General features: G+C 34.1%; 1 protein-coding gene across 4 annotated transcripts in view; it reads left to right on the forward strand.

Annotated features, from left to right (window-relative positions):
- The window catches only part of APPL1 (adaptor protein, phosphotyrosine interacting with PH domain and leucine zipper 1), a 35,211-nt gene that overhangs the window by 18,113 nt on the left and 6,691 nt on the right, over positions 1–10,407 (forward strand). For 2 of the 4 annotated variants that reach the window (XR_005021924.1, XM_036869724.1), the window contains exons 12-21: positions 1,200–1,242; positions 2,444–2,500; positions 4,948–5,039; positions 5,446–5,628; positions 7,155–7,207; positions 7,809–7,983; positions 8,078–8,114; positions 8,760–8,906; positions 9,491–9,541; positions 9,818–9,928. Coding sequence is in view for 3 of the 4 variants with exons in the window: in XM_036869724.1 (XP_036725619.1) it covers positions 1,200–1,242; positions 2,444–2,500; positions 4,948–5,039; positions 5,446–5,628; positions 7,155–7,207; positions 7,809–7,983; positions 8,078–8,114; positions 8,760–8,906; positions 9,491–9,541; positions 9,818–9,928 (949 nt within the window). In the remaining variant the exon portion in view is untranslated. The remainder of the gene's footprint in view (positions 1–1,199; positions 1,243–2,443; positions 2,501–4,947; positions 5,040–5,445; positions 5,629–7,154; positions 7,208–7,808; positions 7,984–8,077; positions 8,115–8,759; positions 8,907–9,490; positions 9,542–9,817; positions 9,929–10,407) is intronic. The other 2 variants (XM_036869725.1, XM_036869726.1) reach the window with 2 other exon arrangements.

Consider the following 10,407-nt stretch of genomic DNA (forward strand, 5'->3'; position numbering starts at 1 on the left):
CACAAGTTAGTGGAAAGAGCTCCAACCTTGGGGTCAGAAAGTTCAAATTCTGGATCTACTACCTACTTTGTAGTGTTAGACAAGTTACCTGACCTCTCTGAGCTTCATTTTTCTACCTGTAAAATGGAGGTGGGGGGGTCCTTCATTTCTATTTTGTGAATTGTTATGTAGAATAGAAATCTAACATATGTAATGTGCCTAGCATGTAGTAGGTGCTAATAATAATATTTTTAAATGTTAATCAAATATTTCTGATCAAATTAATTATTTAGGCCATTACTGTTTATGTGCCATTTTTTAAACTTCTATTACCTTTGCATTAAACAAGAATCCCATAGAGCAGCTCTTAAAACAAATTTTTGAGAAGCACAGAAAAATACAAAAAGGAGTATGAAAAAAAGCTATAATCTCATTAACCAGAAGCAATAATTAACTTTTTGGTCATTGCCTTACAGTTTTTATTTTTTATTCTAAGTACATTTTTAAAATAGTTGAGGAAATACTGAATGTTTATTTCATATTCCTTCTATAAACATACAATGAATGTCAATTACTGTGTCATTTATCACACTGGATGTTGGGAGTCCCTTTGTTCATTTGTGAAAATTACCAAATTGTTAACGTTACTGAATGTATTTACATTTTTGTATTTCCAGTTTTTTGCTAATGCTTAACATGATTTCCCATTTCACATTCCTGGTGTGATTCAAAATTAGTGTAAAAAATTTTTTTCTAACTCTTAAAATATTAACATCTATAGAAAAGCTACATATCCCTGTTAGTGATTAATATATTGAAAAGTTTTACTTCACTATATTCAAGGAAAAATAATAAATAATGAAGTAAAATTAGTATTTTCTATTATGACCACTGATTTATATTTGAAATATATATATTAAGTGTCAGAAAGTTGAAATGCATTGTCTTAGTGTCAATGTACCTTTGTTATAGGCTGCCTTCTGAAAACCAGCACATTTCTTTTTTGTTACATCTTGGCATAGATAGACAAAGTCAAGAGTTGTTAAAATCTGAGTCCTGATACCTCTGATAGTCTCCTTTCCTTAAGATACTGGTTGGTTATGTGTTTTCTGTTTGTTTGTTTCATACTGATGCGTATCTTTAAAGATAAAAATTTCTCACTCATGTTAAAAGTACTTTAGAAAAAAGTTGACTGTCAAACTTTTTCTCTATTTTTTCAGGTCCTCAATTTTGCAAGCAGAGAGTAAAAAAGACCATGAAGAGGTAAAATTTTATCTACTTAATTTCTTCAGCATCATCTTAAGATATTTTTCTGATGACAAAACATATTGATGTGTTCATTATAGAAATTTGGAAAATCCTAGTTAATTACAAATCTTTTTTTCATAAAAGTCTACTGTTCTCAAGCAACATTCTTAAGTTTCACATGGAATTTTACAACTGGACCTATAAGGAGAGACCTTAGAGATCCCATCTCTTGCTGTCTTTTTAAAAGCTCAAATTCAGAAATGACCTTGTGACTGCTGCTTTCTGGCAGGCTGTTAGTATCATGAGGCGAGTTTAATCTATTCCCTTCTCTTACCAACTCTCTGAGACAGTATTTGCTGCATTAAGAACATAGTGGCAGATGTAGTATGGCAGGAAGCAACTAAAGCTTAAAACCTTGGGGAAATGAAAGACAGAAAAACAAAAATTTGGGAGTGTTTGTTCTTCCTCGTGAGTCTTTTGTTTTTGGCTCCATTTTTACTTGTCGTTCACCAAATATGGAAGGTAAGTTGTTATTATATAATTGTGTTGGTAAAAGACAAGGTTAGAAATTATGTAGAGACCAACTTTTATTTACTTCTTATGGAAAAGCGTAGGTATTAAAACCTACTTCTGGTCTCTGAGGAATACAGACATATGTCTGTTCTTTGCAGGGTTTACCAAGCAGAATATTAGGTTAGCTTCGTGAGGCTCCTCAGGCACTGGAATACTTGAGAGTGAAGCAGAGGATGTGGGGCAGAGAGTGTTTTCTGTGTTATTTATAAACCTGAAAGGGAAGTATGTAAAATACGTTCACAAGGAATATATTTAGCTCTTAACTTTTTTTACATTGGTATTAATCATGATATCTGAGTCCAGACTGTCTTATTTGGTGGGGATTAGAGGGGGGTGTGATATAAAAAGATAAATATAGACTATTAAATTACAGTTTAACATGATAGCTGTACTTTTTATTTCCTTGTATGAAATAAATTTGGGATTTAAAAATAACAAATCTGTTCAGTGTTCTGTTATACCTTCATATGTTGTACATATATATGCTTTTGTATATAGGAAGGTATTTATCTCATAAGAAAGATTGTATGTTATTTCTTCTAGTGAAACTTCTATGTCAGTTAAATATTAAACATTCTCTTTTAGAAGGGAAGCATTGTAGAAAAAAATATTGATCGTATTTTTCTATTTTTTCCTCTTGCAGTGGATCTGTACAATAAATAACATATCTAAACAGATATATTTAACTGAAAACCCAGAGGTAATATTTTTATTTTATGTATCCAGATCTGGCAAAATTGAATAATTCTGTGGCTTATATGGCTTTTATTGTATTTTCTCAAGTTCTGTAATCTTTTAATTTGCCCATGAATGGGCTACTTTCATATATCATGAATAGAATGAGTATCTGGTCTTCCTAGAACAGTAAATTATTTCAGAACGTACTGAAATCAGTCAACCAACAAATGTAAGTAGACATCAACCTTGTGTTTAGCACCGTGTTGAGCACCATGGAGAAAGGGGATATAGAAGAAAAACAGGCCATGGCCTCTGCCCTCCAGGAGCTTATGTATGTGGGAAGAGAAAACTAAAACTTTAAGTAACATTTCATATAAATTGACAGTGTATGGTGATAACTGAAAGCTTAAGATTTCAGAATATTAAGATCAGTATGGATTTTAGTTTTAGAGAAAACTCTGTGGAGATGGCAGAAACCTGAGCTAGGTAGGATTTGTCCAGATTTTGAGGAAAAGAGAAGACACTGTAGATAAGAGAATAAAAACAAAAGCACAAATGCAGAAATGTTGTGTTTGTGAAATTAGTTGTATAATTAGAATTGAAAAGTCTTGTTGGAGAATAATAGAAAACTGAAATGTGCATACAGATCACCAGGGGACCTTGTTAAAATGCATATTACGTTTCAGTAGGTCTGGGGTGAGGCAGCCTGAACTCTCAAGTTTTGCCAGTTATGCTTTGAGTAGTGGGTATCAAATCAGATGAACTCAGCAGTGTAGACAGAGTTGTAGATGCTGTCCAAACATGCAGGCAAAACCCGGGGTGCAGAGAACTCTGGAAGGACCAGTGAATCCTAACTGCAGTGTAGTTGGGAAGAGACTTGGTTTAAGAGAGGAGCCATCTGACCTCTGCCAGTCTTGGTAGGCCCAGCTAGGCTGTGAACCCGGCTGCCTCCCAGGGCTGTTTGGGGCTGATGAGAGGCTGGGGCTGGGGGTTATTGTTTCAGTTGAGGCAGATCGGGGCTAATTTCTCTAGGAAGCCCTACCCTTCTAAGTCTTAAACTGTTGGTGTAGTGGTTAATAGACAGGACTGTTGAGGGACATGTAGGAGGCCATTATAGTTTAGGCACGAATTGAGGGTCTGAACATGGTGGTAACCTGAGGGAAGAGAGAAGAATGAATCATAGAAACAGGTAAAAAGAAATTGACTGGACTAGTTAGTAACTGACCGATGTAAAGGATGAAGAAAATGACCAATATAAAGGATGAAGGAGACAAAGATGACTTCCAGGTTTTAAGCCCAAATGAAGGGAAGAACAATTCGGAAAAGAAGAGTTCTGTTTTTACCATAATGGTTTTGAGGTGCCATCCAAGACACATATGATTTGGATGCCTAGGAAAAAAGTTTTGAACTAAAGAAGCAAAATCTCATGACCTGAAAAATATTAGTAATTTCTGTTAGTTTTATAATGATCTAATGAGTTTAATCTAAGAATATCAGTGCTAACTGTAGAGAAGTCTTCTGCTTTTAGTAACTTGATATCCTGCCAATCTTGCTTTTCCTTTCTGTTATGTCACTTGGGAACAACAAAAAATTAAAATGCAAATTAGATGACTTGTTAATACCTAGGGAATACAAAGGGAATATAGTGTTTGGATTTGAATAAGTCAGACTTATTGACTTTCCTGCCAATTATCAGAAGTCAGAGTTTTAATATTTTCCAGATTATCCGGAATTATTTTATTTATATTAATGAGAGAAGAAATTTTGATCAATTTGTGGTATCATCTTCATACTTTTGCTAAGACACAGAAGTGCAAAGATGTTTTGTGATTATTTTTTCTAATGTACATGCTATTTTATTTAGCTCGTGTTTTAAATAATAAGCTTTAAATTACTTAATAAGTTTAATATTTTAATAAGTTTTAAAATATTTCTTATGGAAAGCTTTTTTTCAAATTTGGCCTGAAAATATCCATGATAACTTTATTAATAAATACACAGATATTTCTGAGCATAAATACATTCTGGAAAATCATGAAAACTTCAGCATCATAGTTATAAAATACTTTAATATTTTGTGACTATTTCCTACTCCTTTTAAATTTCTTTATTTAGCAAATTTGAGTGCCCATGTGCTAGGCACTGTACTAGGTGCTAGCAATACAAACCTTAATCTAAAAAAAATTTGATAGTTAAAATTTAAAGAAAAAATATTTCCTATTATGTATATTAATAGAAAAAAATCAGATTTTCCCCCTAGATTTACAGGAAATAAGAGGAAACTTCAGTTATAATGTTGTGAAGTTAATTATGTGTCTTAATACTAAGACAAGAGAATGTGGAACTACTTTAGTAACTTCAGTTTACATTTGAAGTGTAACTCAAGGACATTCTGACAGTTCAGAGAGTTATATTTAAACTTTTGGTTTTCTTGCTTTACTAATTAGTCCTTTTTTAAAAAAAAAATAGGAAATTGCTGCACGAGTAAATCAGTCAGCTTTGGAAGCTGTCACTCCTTCCCCGTCTTTCCAGCAGAGGCACGAGAGCCTGCGGCCAGCAGGGTGAGTTACCAGACTGTGGGCTATTTAAAGAACTATATGGGCTATTGAAAGTGTTAGCAAACACTTTGATTTTAGCAGTGCTAGTTACATTAGTACGAAATAGTTCTAGAAAATGTATTTCAAATCGGTAAATTTACCAGCAAGAGTGCTAAATAAATGATGATTCCAAATTTCCCTTGTGTTTATCTCTAGGTTAAAGTGATTTATGTTTCTGAATTTAGTAATTGGAAAGAAAGAAGTCTTTTGATAAAGTCTTTTGACAAAGTAGCTGTGATTTGGGATTGTGTTTATTAAAATTTGTTCTCATCGACTTATAAAATTGTATTTTCTTTTCTCATAGCTTAAGTGTTTAATTTCCAAAAGAGAAAACTAAATGCAATGCCTTCTTGTTTTCTTCTGTGCTTAGACAATCTCGGCCACTGACAGCTCGAACCAGCAGTTCAGGATCCATAGCATCTGAGTCCACAAATTTGGCTGCCCTCTCTCTAGATTCTCTCGTTGCCCCAGACACCCCAATACAGTTTGACATCATTTCTCCTGTGTGTGAAGATCAGCCTGGCCAGGCAAAAGCCTCTGGCCAGGGAGGCAGGTGGGTGATAGGCAGGTCTGTAGGGCTGTAAGGCTTATGAGCCAATTTCTACAGTTGAGAGCCATCTCTCACATATCTTGTGCATCAGCTGTGTTTTACTTTCTTTGTTTAATTACCTAACAGAATTTTGATAGTTGAAGAAGAATCATGCAGGCTTTTCTCTGTTTTTTGCCACAGTTAAATGAGTTAAGATAATTTAGTTTTAATACTCAATTCTGAATTGTTTATCAGATCTACTTCTAAGGTATTTACTCTTAAAATTACAGAAGAAAGTTGACGGTCCTATTTTTACGTCATGACAATATTTTAAAAATTCTTGAGAGTTAATACATGTGCTACAGGTTTATTAGAAAACGTTATCTAGGGGACTTCCCTGGTGGTCCAGTGGGTAGGACTCTGTGCTTCCAATGCAGGGGGCCTGGCTTCGATCCCTGGTTGGGGAACTAGATCCTGCATGCATGCCACAACTAAGAAGTCCGCATGACACAACTAAGAAGCCCGCATGCCGCAACTAAAAAAAAAAAAAAAAAGTTATCTTGTGTCAGAATAAGAAATCTCCAGGAAGGAACTAAAACATTGTCATGCTATGAATTATTAATGAATTAACTTTTGTTTATATAATGAGAAATCCTTGTCAAAGCAGTTGAAATTTTTCTTTGGCTATGGATGAAGGAAACATGGCTTAAGGCAAATCATTTATTAAGTAGGTGGGGCACCTAATAAATTGATAATATAGTAATTTGGATATACATGGCCGTGACCAAGAAAAGATAATTTACTCTTGATCACAGAAATATACTTAGCATTTGATATGATAGGTCAGACATGTATTAGGGAGATCAATTTCATGTTATCTTAAAGCCAGTGTTATGTTAGAACCACTTAGCTCTCTGTTTGTCTATAAAACCTAGTTTGGATTGTACTTTTCTTCCTTCATTGTGGGTGTGTCATGAGCCATGCACACTAAGGAGGGAGGTAGCTTCCATCTCTAGTTAGCTTTTCTTCTTGCACTCTGCTAACGTATGCCTCGAGAAATACAGGTTTAAAACTAGAAAATGTTCAAATTATCATAGTTAACTTGCAACATGTACTTAGAGGACCTAAAAAAAGGTTTTTTACAATCCAAGGAAATTCCTGGCATTTTTCTCATGTACCTAAAGTTGAAGCTAAATTAGCCATTCCTCTGTCCTACTTTATTTAAATTCAAGAACTTTTGCAACATGTTTTATTATAATGTTGATTTTTGTGTGTCTATGGCTAAACGTGCAATCTGTCCACATCTTCTAAAATATAGCAACTTTGAGTTCAGCCTATTAACTTAGTGTGAGGGCAGAGGGCTTCATCACAAGTAAGCTGGTCATCAGTAGTGTTCCTTAACAGGAAGGGGTATTTTGGAGCTTTTTAAAAATGTATGTACAAGGTTTTGTGACTTTTAGTTTTTAACTCTGGGTTCAATGATTGAGATTCCTTCCATGTGGCTCATGGTAACTGACCACTGGTTCATAATTTTTTAAAATACTTTTCAGGCGTACAAATCCATTTGGAGAATCTGGAGGAGGTACCAGATCTGAAACTGAAGGTAAAACAAGTGTAGTATTCTTATATTTTAGAAATTCTCACAGCAGTAGACTGTGTGAAGAATTTGATGTTTACATTTGTTTTGCTGTATGCTGTTTTAATGGTATCTATACTTCACAGTTTTCTCTTTTCACTCATAGTACACTTAAAGCAACAGAACTTAATCAAACTTAAGATTTCATTATTTACACAAAATTATAGATTATGATACTTTTGACCTCATAGTCAAATTCTCATTCCATAAGATATCCTTTGACCTTTTCCTAACAGCTGTTTTCTTCTGGTTTTGGAGCATAACTTTTTTTTTCTTTTTCCCATAGCTATTACTTCAATATAATTTCAAACTTACAGAAAAGCTGTAAGCATAGTAAAAGGAATTCTTTTTAACTCAGAAGTACCAATTGCCAGAGCATAACCTTTTGCTATTTGAGTTTGAGATCTTAATTTTTCTATAAGATGAACACTGTAGTTAGGAGTTATTTCTAAATGCTTCTGCTATGTTGAATTTTTCATTGGAAAACCTAAAGAAAGCAGTGTATTTTATTCCTTAGGAAAAGAAATTTGGGATTTAAAAATACATAATGTACCTTGTTTTGTTGTAGATTCTATTCTTCATCAGTTGTTTATTGTCCGATTCCTTGGTTCTATGGAGGTGAAGTCAGATGACAATCCAGATGTTGTTTATGAAACAATGCGCCAAATCTTAGCTGCCCGGGCCATCCATAACATCTTTCGTATGACAGAATCACACTTATTAGTCTCTTGTGATTGTTTAAAGTAAGTAGTAACCTGTCCCTCAAAAAACTGTGGGAAAAAAATGTTTACATGCCTAATTAAAATTTGTCTCCCAAATTTTTAATTATTATTATAGGTTAATTGATCCACAGACACAAGTTACAAGGCTCATGGTGAGTTCTGCATGTTTAAAGCTTTATTTTAAGTCTCTTTGTACATATACACATCTTACATCTTTATAATAATCCTGATTCTGTATATTCAGATATGGTAGCGTGAATTATGATTGGTCTTTAGGGTGTTATAATTGAGTCTATAGCTATCTCTCCAAAAAAGTTGTAACATTCCATGTAACTTAAAGAATCAATGCAATCTGGTGTGATACTTAGTATTTATATTTATCCCTCAGTTAGGGAGCATATATCATACACTAAAGAAACTAAAAATTAAATTAAGGGATTAAAAGGCCAACATGATTGAGTTTATTTTATAATTATCTGTTTTGAAATAGCCGCAGGCATGTGCTTCTATTAATTCATTTAATAATATAGACCATTTTTGTTACTGAATTTGAATTTGTAAAATGTGTTAATGACTAATAAAACAAATTCAGTGTTCAACAGCCTTTTAATTTTCCTGACAATCCAAACCAAATATGACATTGTTTGTTCTTGGATTACCATTAGGTTAAGAAAAACAATTGACTCTAATGTTCTATTTAGGATATTAAATAACTTAGTACGTGAGTTTGTCATATATGAGGGCTGTTTTAATGGTTTGAAAAATTTCATGTTTGCTTCTGATGTTTTCTGTGGCAGTTTCCATTACCCAGTGTAGTTTTGTATGCTACACACCAGGAAAATAAGAGGCTTTTTGGATTTGTTCTTCGGACATCAGGAGGGAGAAGTGAAAGTAATCTGTCATCAGTCTGCTATATATTTGAATCAAACAATGAGGGTGAAAAGGTACGTGGCTTTTCAAAATGTGTTTCTGTTGTGAAATACGTGTCATAGTCAAAGTTCTTACTAAGATTTCTGGAGAAAAACTCCCAAACTTTGCCTAGTCCAACTGAGTTGGTTGACCAAAGCCTCTTGTTTTGAAGAGACCTGAGCTGATGGGTTGGGCCATCTGACTCCACAAACCTGTATCTTCCTGGCCATTGATAGCTGTTGCAATCTTCTGGCTTCGTTAACTTATCCTGGGAATGCAAAATATTCCCATAATCAGCCATTTCCAAATGTCTTCATCTTAGAGTAGCAGCAGCAGCTGTTTGCTTTGTTCTTTGCAACTTTACCATCTCAGTAATGAATTTGAGATAACAAGAAGTGGGGTATGTGAAAGAGGTGAGAGCCAGCAGTGGGAGCTCATAGACTCTGAAGAAAATACATAAAGGATTGGTTTTGGGGCTGGAACATTCTTAAATCAGCTTTTGTTTGAAGCAGTGTATTAAAATGAGTTATAAAACTAGTTACATCAGCCATTTGGATACTTGAAATTATTGCTTTGATGTAAGAACTGCCTGAGTTTTTCTTACTTGTTCCCCCTTTAGATTTGTGATTCTGTTGGACTGGCAAAACAGATAGCTTTGCATGCAGAACTGGTAAGAATCCAAGACACTTAATTATCCAAGAATGTTAACTAAAGTAATATAAGATCTTTCATATTAGCAAGTAAATAAAAATGATTTTGCTATGCAAGGTTAACAATAGATGCTATTGCTGTTACATAGCATTTAGAATTTGGAAAAATGGCTAACATTAGAATGTAAATTTTTGGTGTGCTTTCTCATAAATGCAAATAATAATTTGAAAAGGTTACAAAGGTAATATTAATTGACAAGTTAAAATTTAAAGTTATTTCATATTTAATTCATTAGTTGTATTCATCTGGTCTTCAGGATCGCAGGGCATCAGAAAAACAAAAAGAAATAGAGAGAGTAAAAGAGAAGCAACAGAAAGAACTCAGTAAACAAAAACAAATTGAAAAGGTATGCAGTCCTAATGTCTAGATCTTCTCTGACTAGATATGATGTTTATGAAGAGTTTCCTTAATTCAGCACTGTGACTTTCATATTGGAATTTTCAAGTGAAGGTCTGTTTCTACTTGCTCAGCCACTTCATGCATAACCAGAGTATTCATAGCATAGCAGAAAAGGATGACATCTGTCTTCTTGACTGCACCGCACGGCTTGTGGGATCTTAGTTCCCCAACCAGGGATTGAACCAGGGGCCTCGTCTGTGAGAGCTCGGAGCCCCAACCACTGGACTGCCAGGGAATTCCTGACATCTGTCTTCTGATACAATGTTTACATTATAGTTATATTGACAAGTAGTGTGACTTGCTGTTTAGCAAACATACTACATATTCCAGAAGAGGTTGGAAGGTTGTCTCTGTTAAAGTAGGTCTTTTGAGAAGAGATATATATATGGCTTTCATCAATGGTAGTTGTGTATGTGTGTATACACA

Source organism: Balaenoptera musculus, chromosome 11, assembly GCF_009873245.2.
Source record: "Balaenoptera musculus isolate JJ_BM4_2016_0621 chromosome 11, mBalMus1.pri.v3, whole genome shotgun sequence".
Classification (NCBI taxonomy): Eukaryota; Metazoa; Chordata; class Mammalia; order Artiodactyla; family Balaenopteridae; genus Balaenoptera; species Balaenoptera musculus.